Below are 18,106 nucleotides of genomic sequence, written 5' to 3'. Positions count from 1 at the left end.
TCAGTGTTGTCTGTTAGAGTTGCAGTGAAGGGCTGTGGAAAGTTGTAAGAGGCCATGTGAGCAAAGTATTTTAAATGACTGACAAAATTTCCATTTTTTGCTATGGAAATGTACCTTGACAAGCCATCTCCCTTACTAAATGGAGGCACAGCTGTTCTATTTAAAACAGATCATGACAGATTTTATGACCTGAACTTGTGTGTGGGATCATTCTGCTCATTGACCCATGGGGAGTTTTGCTGATGCACGAGCACGGCAAAGGTTGCTCCTAGAGAGCAGAATCCTCAGCTGACAGTAGATCCTTCAAAGGGATTAGTAATACTCTGCTTGAGATGAAGAGCCAGCAGGGACACTGGAGGTAGCATAGGTGTTGGGCTCAGTGAGTACTTTTAAGTGAGTACTTATTTTTGGTAAAGATTTTCTTAGATTAAAAATCCATCTGGAATGGTGTTTCTGCTTCAGAAGGGGTAGAGAAAGGATGTCAGCAGAGATCAGCTGGGTTGGAGATGGAGGTTTTGTCTGGAAAAACAAAAAACTTAGGACACTTGTCAGGTATTTAATCAGAGTTGTGATGCAATGGTTTATATTTGTTCTTTTCCTGCACTTCTTGATTGTGGTTACTTCTTACACTTGCTGTGTTCATTGCATTGGTTTTCTTTTTTACCCTTTGGTTATTTGCCCTTCTAGAAGGTTAAATCTTTAAAGGTTATAACAATACCCATGACAAATGTTCAGAAGTATTTTATATTGCAGCATTTCCCCAAGTTACCTGACTCAGTACATTGCCATTTCCTTGTGTATGTTGGCTGCCAGCCAGTTCCTCTAACAATAATGTATCCCCCCCCTTACACTAAAGCGTTGTTTCCCAATGATAACATAAAATAATCCTAAAAATTATCTACATTATGTAGAATTTTTGAGAACACAGAATTTTTCCAGAGAAATCCAAAATAGACTAAAAATAAATAGCTAAATGTATCAACTGCCTACGTCATCCATCAATTAGCAAGCAGCATCTACATGAGTATTTAAAATAGTTGCATACCATCAATAGGCTGTAGCCAAAGCAGATGTATTGGGACTTTAATCATAATTCCTCTAAATGTAGCAGAGAGTTGTCTGACTCAGCCTCTATATAACATTTGAAAAATGTAAGCTGTGGTCATGGAGATTCAACCATAAATGAATTTACTCTTTTGAGCTTCTGACTGTCATGTTAATAGTTAAAGGGGTCTTACTTAAAGGATTATCCAAATCTACAACCATTCAAAGGGAAAACATATTAAATGACAGATGAAGTGTCAAGTGCAGTGAAATGGTGCTTTTAAACAATTTTTAGTCAGGCATAAATAACTGGGATTTTTTCTCTTACTTGTGCAACATACACGTTCAAAAAGTCAACCTGATTCTTTATGTAAAAGCATAGATCTCTGTCTACAGTGTATGGTAAAATACTGCTTTCTGTATCAGATATTGCCAAGCTTTGTTACAAGTAACAGCTAAAATGCTGTGCAGCTTTGCAGTGTTTTCCAAATCTTTATTGCAATTTTGTTTATTTCACCCAAGTTCATAATGCTTCACAAGCACTGATCCCACTCGAAGCCCAGTTCATACCATTTTCCAATTAATATAACCTCTCCGTCTCATAATTAAATGTTATTTTCTGATTTTTCTACCATGAGGGATGAGTAAATTACACTGGTAGTGTTCTGATGTTGCTAACATAACATTCTATTTTTCTGTAGGAAATGCTATTAGGCCCATCGCTCTCCGTGCAGTGTCTGCTATAGCCCGTGCTCTTCCAGGATTTCCCATCCTAGCAACTGGAGGCATTGATTCTGCTGAAAGCGGGCTCCAGTTTCTGCACAGTGGAGCTTCTGTTTTACAGGTATCTTTTTTTCCTTAAAACGTTAAATTTAAAATAACTTTAATTAAAACTATAATGTATCTTCCTTTCAAATATTACCGTAGCTGTCTTTTTAAATAATTGAAAGCAGTTTTCAAGTTTTTGGCATGTTTCAAGCTAAAAGACATTCCAAAAGAAGACTTTGGATGCTACAATACCAACCTTCCTTTATTCTTGTTTTTTGTCTTCCACTAAGAGCTTTTTCAAGGAGAAAAGTATGTGAAAAACCATTACTTGAGTCCCACTGGAAGTCAGTTTAAAGTAACATTTCTTAGTCTGGGAATCTGTGCCTCTTAAGCATGCTTATCGTAACGAAAGGTGCAGAGCTGTACCTCCTGCATATGGTGCTGTCACTGAAGGTCATTGTATTGAGTACGGTTTTGGATTGCACACAGTGGTTGAAGATGTTTACACTGCCTGATAGGTTGCTGTGAAGCCCTGAACAAACTGGCTTAGTTAGGTTGCCCCTGTTGTGGAAAGGAATCTTGCCTGTTAATGTGGACACCAGCTGAAGTGGAAGACAGCTCCTATTCTATAGATTTTTTACTTTTAGCTTTGTTAATTCTATTTCCTATTTTTAAGGGTTTTTTTTTTTTTTTTTGAGAATGCTTCTAACTATTTTTCCCATGAACAAACACAAACAAAAGATCTACCTTTTTTACACAGTGTTCCAAAAGCTTCTTCAATGTAAGTACTAAGTAATGATACAAATTACAGAACAGCATTTGTCAACAAAAAAGTAGGATTGGCAAGGGAATGTTTCTAGTGCTATGTATTTTACTTGTTATTGCTAATAGAGCTGCAGTTTTGATGACTTTGTCAGCTACAATGTTACATGATCTCAACTACACATAGTAGAATAGCTTTCTGTTCTACCTCTACTACATCTACTTTAAGATGACTAAAAAGGAAGTTTTAAAATGTCATTTATGCATGTTTCCTTTAGCTAGAATGTGTAGCTCTTTTGTTTTGTTTTAAATTTTCTTCTAGTTTGTCCCATTGGTAATGGAACAATGGTCATTTTGTTTTATGACAAGAATACCCAGATAGTTCATAGAGCCCTCGAATCCTTAGAGTTGGAATAGACCTCTGAGAGCCATCTAATCCAACTCCCCTGAAGTGAACAGGGACACCACAGCTAGATCAGATTGCCCTTGAAAGTCTCCAGGGACAAGGCATCAACTGCAACACTAGGTAACCTGTTCCAGTGCCTCACCACCCTCATTCTAAAAGATCTTTTATTTTTATCTAATCTAAATCTACTCTTTTTGAGCGTAAAGCCTATTCCCCTTGTTCTATAACTGCAGACCCTGCTAAAAAAGCCTGTCTCCTTCTTTTCTCTAGCTCCCCTTTAGATAACCTATTATAATTTTATATTAATTAATAGTTAAGTTCCCTGGAACTAGCTTCCAGAAATTGATCAATACTGGTATTCTACACTTCAGAGAATAATTTCTCTTTCCAACTGACCTTTCCCAGAGATGATGAAAAACCTCCTGCTGTATCCAGACTTCACCAGTTTAATCAGCTCTAGAACTGATTTAAAACTCCTCTAGATCAAACTCATCCTCAGTTTGAGTGGCTTATTTTTGTTTCACTGAAGTAAGGGAGTCATTTTAACTTATCTGAGATAAATGGATTCTAAAAGTGCTGTGTATATAAGGGTCTGAACTAGTTCAATTACATTTATTTAAAAATAAGTCTTTAGAAAATGTCATGCAAGATTGTGAGTATGCCATAAATTTCTCTGATCTAAGGAAAGGCAAATGGACAAGAGAGGGAAACAGGTAATTTCTATAGACATTTATACAAGGAATACACTTTGCTGGGACTAGACTGAAACATCCATTTGCTGCTCAGGCAAGATACTTCATGATAAACAGAAGAAGGCAACCTCATCTTCACAAGTTATCTTTGAAGCAAGTTATCTTTGACGACAAGGTCATACAAATAGCTGGCTAGTACACTTTTCCTCGAATCCCAGTTTCTCTCTTAAATGTCCTTGGTACCAAATGCCTCAGTTCTTTTGTCTTGAACAGTGAAAACTCCTGTTGCTTTGACAGGTCGCTTCTGCTTTCTTAGCGAAAGTGATAGACTGGTCTAGAAGCACAAAGCAAACAGCCAGGGCTTTCGCAGCATGGGTGTGCATTCTGCATTCAGCTGTGTCAAGTGAGAGCAGTCTCCTCACCTGCTTCTAGCAAAAAACCTGAGTGCACCCACTGGCCCATCTACTACCACCTTGTTACAAAAAGCAGTGTGTGGATGTGCCCTTGTCAGCAGTATTTTAATGGGGTGCACAATGTCAGTTCATCCAGCATTTAAACACATTCTGTCTGATACAATTAAGCAGCAAGATAGCAGTGATCCATCTGCAGAGTACAGCTAGGGAGCCCAGGATGGCAGTGCTTCTATGGCCATTGGCTTCCCTTTGTTTTTCCTGGAGAAGAGTCCAGTGTCTTCTCTGCCATGAGAGGATGATGTTCAGAAGCAAGGAAAATACAAAGGCTTTGTGTGAGTTGATTTAATTGCCATGTGGTGTATCTCTTAGTGAAGGGGTTAATGAATAATAAATGTACCTCCATTAAAACCAAGATCAGATTCACCTCTGCAGCTATTTCACCTGTGATCAGTTCTCCACTGTTTTATTTTTTTGCTTTTTTTTTTTTAAATTCATGCATTTATTTTCTGTTAACAAAATGGAAATAGTTAATTTTCCATTTACAAATTTGTCGTACATGGGAATGCAAGTCAGGAGTCAGGTGATGAACCCATATTTTGATATGTACTCTATCCGCCTCAACTGGTATTGATCAGGTATGTTAGGGAATGGTTCTGGGAAAGGGTTTCAGCATTCACTGTGTGTTCTATCCCCAGCCTTAGATGACAGAGAGCAGCATTTTAGTGCTGCTACTGGCAAAATGTTCATATGTAAGGAAGTTTTGCATCAGATATCAAAAGCACACTGGATCATTGTATTTGGATAACTTGGAATTGAAGTTTCATATGGTAATTTATCTTTATTGTTCAGCATTATGATACAGTGGGGGGAAAGAGGCAACACTTTTTTAAACGTATTTCAGTAAACTGCTGGAACCTTTCTGTCATTTTTCAGGTGATTCCTTAGGATGGTAGTTTTTTGTAAGACACCCAAATCCCCAACTCCTTTTCAGTACAAGCAGGGAATAAAAAAATAACTTTATCTGTCATATACTCCTTTATCCAATCCTGCATTCCTCACATACACAAAGCTCCAGAGAGGTCTAGCTGCAACTTTTTGATGTACAGTTCATTACGATAGGCTTCCAGTAGGCTGAAATATGTTGGGTTTTTTTGTGGTTTTTTTTTCTGTAAGTGAGATTTTTTTTTATAGCTGCAATTAATCAAAATAAGATGTACATTGGATTTTTTGCATCTTTTGCGTCATGTATGTGATTTAGCATGTCACATTGATGGTTTGCCAGATTTTTACAAGGCTTTGAAGCAGACATACATTTTTCAAAGTCATCTCACTGTAGGAAATTAAAAATAGAGACAATTATAGAAAATTCCGGTGGAAAGAGAAAACGCATTATGGAAAAAGCAATAAAAGCATAAAAATATTAAAGTAAAAATCACTTCATAGTAGCCTGTATGATTCAATTGTAGATCAATATTGTGTAGTTAATGCATTAGCAGTAGAGCATTAATTTGCAATTACCGCAGGTGATCTGATCCTCTGTGTTCTGTCCATTGACATAAATGACCTTTTGTTGAAAGAGATTCTGTAGTCATTATTTCTAGCAGCTCTAACAAAAAAAAAAAAAAAAAAAGAAGAAGGTAGAACAAAGGGGTACTTTCTGAAGTATACACTTTTCATGGCAGAGTCTTTTCATGTTATATTCCAGTATAGAATACTTTTGTTAATTTCAAATATTAGTCATTAACTTGAAAAGAATATGTGTTTCTTTTCAAGCAAATTTCTGTTATAAAATGGTGGACAGGTTTCTCCTGCAATTATGTCTTTGAGGCTCTCTACATGTCCAAAATTGAAGATCCATCAATTTAGTGCTGCATCTGTGGTCCCACCTGGCAGAGGGCAGCCATCAGTACTACCCTGAGCCCTGCTCCAATTCCACCATGGCATCCAGCTGGATCAGGGCTGAGTGAAGGCACTGCAGCAGTGCAGCAAGACAGTGCATGCTCCTGCACACTCCTTGCACCAGGATTTCTTCTCACAGGCAGGGAGTGCAATGGGAATGCCCATGCCCTGAGGCAGCTGTATGAGGCTTGCTCCGCCTGTGCCCTCCTCTCCTGCCCACTGCCAGCTCTGAGTGGGTCCTCAGGGATCTGACCAAGAGCAAAACCCCTTCTGAATGTATTTTCTAGATAAGTAACCACTAGGGACATTTTGGGCTTCTGCGAGATAAAATCTGCCCCCAGTGTGGAACATGGTTGTTTTTATGAGACTGCTTGTATTTTTTGTAACATTTTCAAGGTGATTTCTTGTTGGTACCTCTTTGGAGCCAGAGTATCAAGGGAATTGAGACAGTTAGATTATTATTTTTTTCTTCAGCAGGTTTTTTACTGACATATTTAGCAGGAGATTTTATAATAGAGGAATGGCCCTTTATGTATGAATAAACAAGCTTTCCCATCACAGAATAGTAGGACATGAACACTGAGAGAGCAGTGTTATTGTATTTGTGTAAAAGTGAAACCCTGCAAGGAACCTTTCCATGCGATACGAAGTGCACTCAGTGTCAAAAAAATACAAGCTAGGCTTTGAAAATGTAATCTTTAAAATAATATGAAAAAGAAGGCCGTGACATAAACATTATGTCCTATTTTAATATTTAGATGCTATCATTTTCTCATCCCCAAGCAAAAAAAATCCAAACACAAAATCTCAGAAGTGAATGCTTTCTGTAATAATTTACCACATTTTTTCCCAATTTTATTTTTTTATTTTGTCTTAAAGTCCCTGATGCAATTTTACCATGTGTTCAATGGCTACAGAATGTGAAGCAGAAAGCTGGTTCTCTATGCACTTAATTAGTGTTTTTTTAAGCCCATCTTGGTGTTTGCTCAAGTCAGTGAAGACGGTAATACTGAGATGAGGACTAGCTGTGGCCAAAAATGTCTCATCCAGAAATTATTGCTTATGCCATTTAGTAATATGGTGGATGAAAGACTAAGCAGTGAAAATCACAGGGGTGATGGTACAGGGCAGCAGCAGAGCAGGCCTGCTGTTTTGGAATTTCAAGTTAAATTTCTACCAGTGACGCTTGAAAGCTATTTCATCTTGTGATGAAAGATCTTGTGTGATGAAAAGCAGTAACGTTGAATGCAGAGGAAGGGCTCAGTGATTCCTTGTGTATTATCTCTGATCTGTGTGGAGAGAGTGAAGTCAGGTCATGGGCTACAGGTCCCACTCACAGGGCACAGTCTGTGCAGCTGGGTTTTTCCTGCCTACCCCACAAGCCCCTGCCACCATACACTGCATTGGGGAACAGAGGCTTTTCATCATGTTGGCAGGAAGGTTTGTGACAAACAGCTCTGCTGCCTATGGTGACAGAAAACAGGTGTGCTTCGGCACCACTTGGCAATGCGTGCTTTCTGATGCAGGCCATGGCTCAGGATAGAAGAACAAAACCTGTACAAAGCAGGTCACCAATGAATAGATTGTTGGATGCAGTGCAGGCCACCAGAGCTGTAGGACTGAGAGTCAGATAGATTCAAGAAATGACTCTTTACATCTACCAATAATTTTAAGGAAACAAAATGCCACTTAAGACAAACATGCCTTTCACATGTAAATCTTTTGACTTAGGTAAGAGTTGCCTCAGATAGAAGCAGAGTTTTAAAAAATGATAAAGCCTGTGTTCCCAAAGAAGCTCAGTGTGTTTGTACAACTTTTTGAGTATACTCAGACACATTTGAACTTTGCAGTCCTTTTATTTGAAATCTGGCAGAAGATAGAAATTATTTTACTAGAACAAGTTTTTGGAAAATGGAAAAGTCAGTGAGTGTAGAGTATGTACTTGCATTCCTACACTGTAAGAATGATCACACTATAGGCTCACCTCCATTAGACCTCTGAGAATCCACATGGGACAGCACTGCCAAGGCTGTGTCAGCCACAGGAAAGGCTTTAATTGGCAGTCACACCTTATTAGACGTCAGAGAACCCAACCAGGAGACATAGACCTGCTGGAAGCCAGGTATCATTAGCTCTGCTGCTCACAGAGCTGCACGCTTAAAAAAAGTCTTCAATGGACGTGGCACTGAATGGAGTGGCCCTTCTTTGCAGAGCTGAAATTTGAAGTACATGGAGAAACAAAAGAGGGAACAAAGTGCCGTTTGAACATGTCGAAATAAAATCAAAAGAAAAAGGTATCTGGAAGAGAGGAGTGGGACAGAGATACATACAGTGATCCTTCTAATAAACATTTCATTATTTTCTGCTTTTTTCTTTGCTCACTTCTAATTAGAGAAACTCAACCTGTTCTCAACTATCTCTCTTTCTTTGTTAATTAAAAAAAGTCATTAGAGGACTGCCACGCTCGCACTGTTACATATATTCAGAATGGAAATTGCTAATTGCTGGTGAGAATTCCTTTCAGTGAAATCTGAATTTCTCAGACAAAAAAAAGTTCTAGAAAGTTCTTTGGTCATAGGTAAAAATACTAGGTTAGAAGAGGTTTTCATTATTGATAATTTACTTACATCGTTTTGCTGCTTTCAATGAAAAGTTACAGTATTCAAATCATCAAGTCATAAAGTTCCAGCCTGAATGCTAATCTAATGATGCCTTTTATTTTGTGCGGTTTTGCAGTAGTTTTACATTTTGTTTAGATCTACTTAAGGGATTTATCCATTAGCTTTCCTTTCTGCTCAGTTCACCAGCTAGTAAATGAGGTCTGCATAGCTAGGATTGTTATTTGATAAACTTGTAAGACTGAATTCAAGCTCATTCCGTAACAATTGCTATTTGTCATCCTCATAATGGATCCTCGTCCAGAATAGGTTTAACTATCACTGAATGGTAACAATTATTTAGTAACAATTAGGTCTCAATGGAGCATCAACTCAAATGTTGTTCTATGGCAGTTGTTCCCAGCCCCCGCAGAGGATTTATTCCTTGCTCTCACAACTGGGGACACTGAGTTTCCCCTTCCCCTCTCTATCCAGGTGTCCACTCCAGGTCTGGCAGCTCTGTGACATCAGGATTGAAGATATGCAGATATGAATTGCTTTGGCAGCTCTGTCTCTACTTCCACATCCTAAGGATCCACAGTACTGTTTCTCTTTCCATCGCTGTTTCTATTTTTAATGTGAATGCACACTACTAGTGTGGATTCACACTACCTCTTTCTGAACAAGCACATACCAGTCCTCCTTACAGATAAAAGGTCACGGTGTGAATTGGCATCAAGTGATTTTTGCTAAGTAGTTTACAAATTAGAAGTGACATGGAAATGATTCTTCAAAGAAGACTTGGTTAAGAGTGTAAGAAATTGCAGGTAAATTGTTTGATTCAGCACAGGTTGCTCTCAGTCACAAAGCTTGCTTTGTAGTTTTAGACTTGCTTTGTAGTTCTATTGTAGACAAAGTTTCTCTTGGGATCCAGTATGGAAGGGACTGGAAATCAAAACTGAAAATGTATCCAACTGATGTTGGTTATTGAAAATGTAAATGAAAGGAAAGATAAGCATGGTGGTTTCTTTTCTTGTTACTGCCATCTCCATTAATTAGAGAATTTCCTGTATTTTCGTTTAAATTATACTTACTGTACCAGCAGAGGACTTGATTTTTTGAAAACACAAAACATTCAGGATTGCGGAGCTCTGCTGTCAGAGGTGTTTTTCTCAGAAATGTTATCAGCCATACAAAGAACGTACACATGCAAGGAATTTTGCATTTTGCATTGTCACAGCTCTGTTGATGCTGCAGTCCATGATCTGTGCACCACCAGCTTGGGCTGATTGCAGTTTAACAAGTCCTGATGACCCATTCCACTGGTTAACTCAGTGGTAGAAAGATCTTTTTTTTCTTCCCAGGAAAGAGGAAGCAATCTGGGATTGGGAGCCCCAGTGCCTTTTGAAGTATTTTCCTGCTACAGCATAAGCCCCCTGACACAGCTTGATCTGTCTGCTGAGAGGTCCTTTTATCCATGCAATTTGAATGAAAGAAACAAACAGAGAAACCATTTTTCTGAAGCTGGCAGTACATTTAAGAAAGGGTTTAATTTCCTTCAGTATCTGAGTTATGTCACTGCTTTTATTGCTGATATTTATTTTTTGGACAGAGATAGGTAAAACAATCCCCAAGGAAATGTGGAAGTGGCTTTTTATCTCAGACACAGAGGACTCAGAGGGTCAGAACTATTTTATTCACATGAATCTCACTCTTCAATGGACATAGCAGCTGCTGCACAAATTCATACAGGCAAGCTGATAAAGGATGAAAGTAATTTTAACTGAAATAAAATGTGACAGTAGTAGAGAGAAAGACTCACAAGGAAGAGGGGTTAATCATTGCAGGACCAAACTGAGGTTCCAAAATGAAAAAATTGCTTTTCTGTTTGATTTTGAGAAGTAGGAGGCTTTCAGAATTCTAGTCACAGGATGACGTCCCTCAGTAGATGGTTCTCATTAGAGTTTGTTAAAAACTTCTTTGAGGAAACTGTTTCTCATTGGCAAAATTTATTTAATCAAAACAGTTCTGAATTCAAGTCCCTACTGTGCCTGATTCAGTGTCCTGAGCTGACAAACTCAGAAGCTGTAACCTGGATCTGCTATGCATTAGTGAGCCTCTGACTTTCCGATGTGTTTACCCTCCTGCAGGATAGAAGCCACAGAAAAGCTGCACAGGGAGATGCCTCTGACCAATAAATAGTTATTCTGTCACAGGAAAGTTTCAGGATGGAAATGGTTTTTCATTATAAATGATAATAAAATTTCTAAAAGTATGTGTTAAAGAAAAAAAATTATTTGAGTGAACCAAAATTTTACTTCAATCACTTTGCAGCATATTTTAGTTTTGACCTTTTCATTCCAATTAACTTAGATTGCAAAACAGACATTTTCAAGTTAAACGGGGCTGTTGCATTCCATGTTGTCAAACAGCACATATTGGCAATTCTGAAACACTTTTCCACACATTTTTTCAGAATATAGTTATTTTCTGAAAAGTGTGTTTTCCTAGAGCTGCTCTCGCTTCTGACAAATACGCATTTCCAAAAATGGAAAAGCCAGTCAAGACAGGAAAGGAATCTCTGTTGTTCAGCTCATAGAAAAAAAAAAAAAAAAGAATTAAAAATGTTACTAACTTCTGACTAAACATGTTATGCTGCTGTCTGACTTTTGACATCAAATCTCTAGGTCTAATCGACTGAGCAGGTATCTGTCTTAGAACCACCTTTTGAGGAACTGGAGGGATATGGGTCACTAAAATGGGTTGAGTAAATCTCAGTCTGCCTGGCACAGCTGCTGATTCTGTGCCTGCAGCTGCAGAACCATTGGGAGAACAGAAAGATTTCATTTTCCACAACACAACGTGTTAGAGAAAGGTGAGACCTTTAGGTGTTAACAAACAAAATGTGAAGTGATATTCAAAATACATGTAAAGATGGAGAGCCTGTGTATGTGACTGCGCTGCTTACACAGGGAAGTTAGTTCATCTGCTTTTAAAGATATCTTTCATTTTATGGATCTAGAGTACAATGATACAATTTGCTGTAGATGGCTGATTATGAGGCTGTCTCCTCATTCCTCAGTGCTCAAGGCATGTGGAATCATATTTGTTTTCTGAGTGAAGATGATCATGATCAGGACTTTTATCGGTGTATTTGCCCACCTACTGCATAAAGGTCCCCTTTGCAGTTCCAAGAACTGACAGAATGCTCTAGTGAGATAAGGAAATACAACCATTCCTCTAGGGGTGGATGACAGGAGAAAAAAAAAAACCAACCTGCCAAAATACAATTACCACAGGGAGCCTTCTGAAAATTCTTGATTTCTTCTGCATTTCCCATTTCAAAGATTTGCAAAATGGAACTGCATCATTCAGGATCCCTTGATAAGTACCAGTTTCCCACTTCCAAATATCTCATTTAGGTATTTAGATCAAATTTGCATTAATTGGCATAAAAAACTTAAGGGGAGGAAAGGTACATTTGAGCAGGCTATGAATATATGCATTGGATAACATACCTAAGGACCCCCTTACAGTGCTCTTATCTCCCACCAGGCCAGTGGATGCCAGATACCTTCTCCTCTGACACTGCTGGCCACTCACTAGTGCCCAGGGTTCCTAGACAAGTCTCATGCACTACAAAACCCAGGTATTTGGGGTCCCAGCAGGGGCAACTGTCACTTTGGTGCTAAGGCAGCTTTTCCCAGCAGCCTGTCTCAGCAGGCTTCTGTAGCTTAACAATGATCTCTGTGCCTCTTTTTGCTGCCCAGCTATAGCCTCCTCCTTCTCTTGTGCTTCCTGCCCCCATTGTCGTTAAATGTCAGCTCTCCTCTGCTCAACACTTCAGCACTATGTTGTCCTGTTATAGAGAGGATCTGAGTTGTAGAAGAGGTAGAGCGCTTATCCTGCAAGCTGTCTTGCAGACCTTCATTTTCTTTTAGCTCATTTTGAGCTCCATTACTTACTGACATTAGCCTATACCTTTGATGAAAATAACAGCTCACTGATGAGCTCTCTTCACATGACTGAAATAACTAAAATATTTCATTACTGACACTCACATGATGTTTTGCCATTCAGCCTTTTATTTTTATATAGATTTCTTAAGCCTATATGTGAGAGGTTGCCTACTCTGCAAATCATGGAGAAGTTAGCATCTTTGAATCTTTCTGCTGTTAAGTTTCCCCTTCAGTGTCACCAGTAAGCCCTCTGCTAGTTAAGATTTTAAGCCTAGAACTCAGTAAAAAATATTGAAAAAGATTGTGGGTTTTTTTGTTCCCACAACTCAGAACATTCATAGATACAGTATAGGAGTCCATCAGACTGCTTTCTGAAAGCTGTCCTGGACTTTGGAACAAACAATAGTTCATTAGTTCATGTAGCTCAATTCTAATGTTTTAAAAAGGCTATCAGCCATAATACAAATCAGTTTTGCATCTTGATCCAGTAGCTGAAGCCTTGTTAAGTAACATCCCATCTGCTAACCTATATCTCTAGAGTCATTTAAGCAGCTAATGTGAATGAATCAAATCATTCCATCTGTACTGTATCAATATTTGGAAAGCTTTCGCTCAGTTACAAATTTATTCTTTGTAACAAAGAATCTTGTTTTTTTCCAGACAGTGCGCCACAATGTCTGATAATCCACTACCACTAATATTCTTAATCCTACAGCCCTCCAGCAAAACTAATAATTACTGATAAAAAGAATAATTTAGGCTGTGTGTTTGATGTACTGGTAAGTCAGTGCTCACTGAGACATGAGGAAGAGGAACCATTGCTATTTAGGCAGCTTCTCCAGGACATTGTTATCCTGAAGATGTAAGTACAGAAACAGCTCTCAGAGAAGATTTTATGTCTCCTTACTGTCAGGTAGCAGCTTTTTTCTCTTTATTCTGAGCACTGTATTGGGCAACCAGTGCTGTGTGTACTGTTTCTTACTTTGCACGTCTGGGCATATGTAGATCCTTGTAGTAGAGCTGGAAATCATACACTGTAATTTCCATAGCCAAGGGCTATGCAGCAGGTAGCATGCAGTAGCCCCGTAAGATCTCCCTTTTAGTTTTTCCCAGATGCTCTAGAGAATAATTTTAAATTCTAAATTTTAAATTTTAAATTTAAAGTTTTATGTATACCTCCCCCAGATTAAAATCACGCTTTTGCCCACAGTAATAAGATTAATTTTCTGAAGGCTGATGATTTATATGGAAAGGTAGATAGGGAAAAATAGCACCCTTCCTGAAGCACCATGCATCCATTTATGATTTCAGTCGCCTTTCACCAGAATCTTAGTCCATAAATGCTAACAAAAAAATACAAAACAAAACAATCAGTAGCCTGAACTATACATTGAAAAACAGCTCAGAGTCATTCATAAGTATTTACCTAACAGGAAGGAGGATTTATATCTTCGGCAGTTATCAGGAAGAATTTTAGAAGAGAAGTTCTGTTAAATGCCAATAGATAATGTTAAAATGGAATATGTATTGTAATATAAAACAAAACAGTACATAATTATTTTCTTTACCATTCGGACATATCAGTGAAAATATTTCAAAGACAGATAGCCAAATTAATAGTAAAAAAAAAAATGTTAATTCATTGTAAAATCTCTCCTGGGTATCCAAGAGGAATAATATTTGTTTATCCACTTGCTATGATAAGAATATTAGAAACTGTGAAGTCAAAGGCCAGTTTCCTAATGGGATGGCATTTTGAGAGTTATTTTATTTAGAGATCCTGTGCAGTTTAGAACCAAAGCTGAAATAAGTCTCCGTCTTCTGGGGAAGCAAGATGGCATTCTGCTAAATGCTAGAATTTTATCATTTGAAGGGAGAAAAAAAAAAAAAAAAGCAGAAAGAAAGCAGCCAGCAAGACCTAAGAATATGAAAGCATTTGAGATCTCAGAAGGAGTTTAAATCAATGCACCGCCACAGTTACAGCACAGATGAAAGAGCCTGTTGTCTCAATTGCCAGGAAACTACTTAGAAACTCTCACTTTGATTTTATTTATTTATTTGCTTATTTATTTATTTATTGCTAGCCTGTTACATTACCACTTAATGCAGTATATGGGGGCATCACTGCTTTCATGTTGTACAGCTACAACAAATGGAAACTAATATGGTATAACAGTCAAAATATGTGATTTGCATTTGTGTGTACAAATATATACCCATCAATCTTCTTACTTCTAAACAATGTATCACTGCCACTCATAAGCCTCCTTACTATTATTTCTGGTTTCTTAAAAATTATAATTATTTCATGCCCATATTCTGAAGAGAGCTACTAATGTGTGTTTTGGAGAGTGTAAAAACTAAATTTTTCTCCAACCTCTTGTCTCTTAAACCACCAACCACAAATTCAAAGGGATTTAATAGTGATCTGAGACAATTTCAAATAGGAGCATGACTGCTGCCAGACATTGCAGTGTTCTTGTTCTCATAGATCTAATCACGCCAAGAAGACTTTCACTTCTTCAAAAGCAACCCATTATTAGACAGAATAGATTCACTGGCCCACTACAGACTTTTGCAGTGAACCAGCGGTGTAGGAGATTATAGACACCTTACCTCTTGCTAGTGGAAAGTAGTGAAGAGAAGAAAAATGTGCCTTGATATGCATCTCTTCTGCCAAAACTCTTGCTACAGATGGCATACAAATAATGCAGGTGGGGGCTAGTGTGCATTTTGATACTATCTTCCCTACTATCAGCCCTCCAGATAAGATTTCACAACATAATCATGAGTTTTTGTAAACAGAAGGCTATGGAGTAAGAGAGAGTGGACAGAGCAGTGCCTGAAGGAGAGTGGCTGGTTTCTTCTTTCTGGTGTTACAGAAATTATTTTGTCATCTGCAGCATCCTCCATTGGAAAAGGCAAGAAAAGCATGGAATGGAAATTGTTTCGGTGGATGATCTGGCTGGAAATGCTTCAGCCACTTTGTCCAGGGCACTGCACAAACGGCACAGGTCTTGCATACAGACCCCTGGCTTATGCCAGAGTTTAGGCAGGATGATAATGCAGTGTGGAGATAGTCTTTCTATTCCTACTAGAATCATAGGTTGTGGGCTAAACCCTAAAGTTCTTACACAGATGTCTCAGGGGATTTGTCTCAGTATTTTTCTCTTTGGAATTTGCTTTGTCTTTGTTGTGTAATGATTCTGACAAAAGCAAAGGCTTTTTACAGTGTTGCGTAACTGCTGTAGTAGAGCCTGTCACTGATAATGATCTTTTTCTTCATAGTATGCAAATTAAAAGTTTCAGATTGATGTGAACGATTAAAAAAATCATGTATCCTGTAAAATTCTTTTTACACAATAATAACCACCTAACAATTTTCTCCAGTTCCTCAAGTAAGATTTGTAATGGCTCTAGATCCTTTGACACAGCTAGACTGAGTATTTATGTTTATTTAGTAATAGAGCAGACAGGTCATTTTGTATGCAAGACATCAGCAGGGACCTTTGAATGCTTCCTCCATTGCTGCATTTTGCAGAGCAGTTTTACTTAGAGCCTTAGCCTGTGATTCATTTCGCACCCACGTTCCCCAATGAGATCATGCTGTGTATGTTTGATTTACCAGCAGCAAAGCAGGCACTGTGTGTCTTTTAGTATCTCAGACATGTCTGCATAGATTAGAATTGTAAGCTACCATTGAAACTTATATTGAAAAGTTTTATATTTCAGTATATTAAGGGTAGAATATTACTGATCATATACTGTATATTGGTTTGTTTATTTCTTTTGGGGAGCAAGGAGTAACCACTGGAATAGGAAGAGGAATCTGGATTTGTGGAAAGAAAGGGGCTTTCAGCCTTGCAGTCACACAGTCAGGCAGTGCACTAAAACCAAGCTTGTTCAAAGTTATCTCCCTGTATATGAATGCAATATGAATAATGCACATTACCTTTGTAAACAGGAAAAAAAATGGTGCCTTTCTTTTCTTGCCCAGATTCTAGTACAAAGCTACAGAAAAATATAAACAATGGACAGCTGACAACTTCATTGTGATCTTCACTTCACTGTCTGTGTCACTAAATTACTTGCAGGACTTTTCTCTTCTGAAGTAGGAAAGGCTTTCTAATGATTTCAGGTGGAAGCCTGGTCAGTGCTCTGCTGAAAGTTAGTTAACTCACAATGTAGATTCACTTGGATTATGCAGGACCAAGGGGCACTGAACAGATGCTGTCTCTACCATGTGAAGTCCCAGCACCTCTGCTTACCAAAACCTGGGGTGACCAACCAAATAAGAAACTAACCTGCTACTTGTCCATAAGCAACTTCTGTTGGCCACAGGTCTGTTGTTCTGGAGCAATATAACCATTCACATGTGCTCATTGTGAAGCTTAGGCTTTTTCTTCAGGGTCTGAAGGGAATCAAAGTTCTTTGTGTTTGATCTTGAACAGCTTGATATTAGGGAGAGGTAGGGAACAAACAAGGCTGTTCTCCACCAGGTTTGAGCAAGAGGCACTGCCAGCACCTGTACAGGTAGCAGCCTGTTTGCATTTATCTCCTGTTGAGGTGGTTTAATAAGACATTAAATGAAAGGTAGTGCAATCAAAGGTAGTTCCATTTTAAATGCAGCTATAGCTGGACCGCTTTTGCTGCTCTTCATGCCTGTAAAATAGGATATCAACAGAAGACTGTGTTCAATGCTCAGCTTTGTGAGGGACAAAAAGCCTGCCTACTCGCACTGCAATCAGCAGAACTAAAGCAGGGGCACTGGTGATGTGTGAGACAGGTCAGCTCAGTTCTCAGATTTTCCTGGAAGTGTGAGTTTATGCCTCACCTGGTCCACTGCTCTGCCACTACTCTTGTGCTGTGAAGGGGGCACGGTGTCATCTAAACAGAGTCAGCCAGGTGTGATGCTAAAAACCTCTCTCTATAGTGTAGGAATTGTCATGGCTAACATGGTACAGTGCCCCTTTTTCTTGTTCAGCTCCTTTTAAAAGGCAACAAAGCCTTCTGCATTGATTGGAAGATCAATGGAAGATACAGTAAGACTAAAACACAACTATCACCATCTGAAATGTACAGCTTCAGAAATCTTTAAGTTCGAACTGTTTTGGAATTCTCCAAAGGCACGACCAAAACTATTTCTGTTGGTTTTGTATGCACTGGTGTTTGAATATCCCTTATTCCAGGAAAAGTCTGTGAAAATAATCGCCTGCTTTTATCACAGTGAAACTGGTGAAAAGCGTGTCTTTGGGTAATTATCTGCACCACTGGGCACCAAAGTCATAAGGCTCCTACAGAAGAACAAGGTTGCCTAAAAACACTCGCTAATTCAGTTTTCTAATTCATACGTTTTATTTCAGATAATATTTTTCCTTAGTGCAGTGATTTACATTCTTTTTTTAAAAAACTGAATTTTGTCTTCAGTTCTGGAACCTACTTAGCTTCCCACTGACGACAAACAACACAATGCACATAGAGCTCAGATTGATCCCAGTGAGTCTTAGACTGATTTCATCTTCTGCACATTTTTATAATGTTGCAGTTTATAACTCTGCACCATAAG

General features: G+C 38.4%; 1 protein-coding gene across 1 annotated transcript in view; it reads left to right on the top strand.

The window, feature by feature from the left end:
* Positions 1 to 18,106, top strand: part of DPYD (dihydropyrimidine dehydrogenase) — a 318,162-nt gene that overhangs the window by 255,522 nt on the left and 44,534 nt on the right. Inside the window, exon 19 of the mRNA XM_065742081.1 lies at positions 1,746 to 1,888. Within this exon, the coding sequence (XP_065598153.1) occupies positions 1,746 to 1,888 (143 nt within the window). The remainder of the gene's footprint in view (positions 1 to 1,745; positions 1,889 to 18,106) is intronic.

This window comes from Cyrtonyx montezumae, unplaced genomic scaffold (assembly GCF_038088225.1).
Source record: "Cyrtonyx montezumae isolate F1298 unplaced genomic scaffold, pur_monq_1.0 scaffold_1, whole genome shotgun sequence".
In the NCBI taxonomy this organism is placed as follows: Eukaryota; Metazoa; Chordata; class Aves; order Galliformes; family Odontophoridae; genus Cyrtonyx; species Cyrtonyx montezumae.
This window is presented reverse-complemented; position numbering and strand designations above follow the sequence as displayed.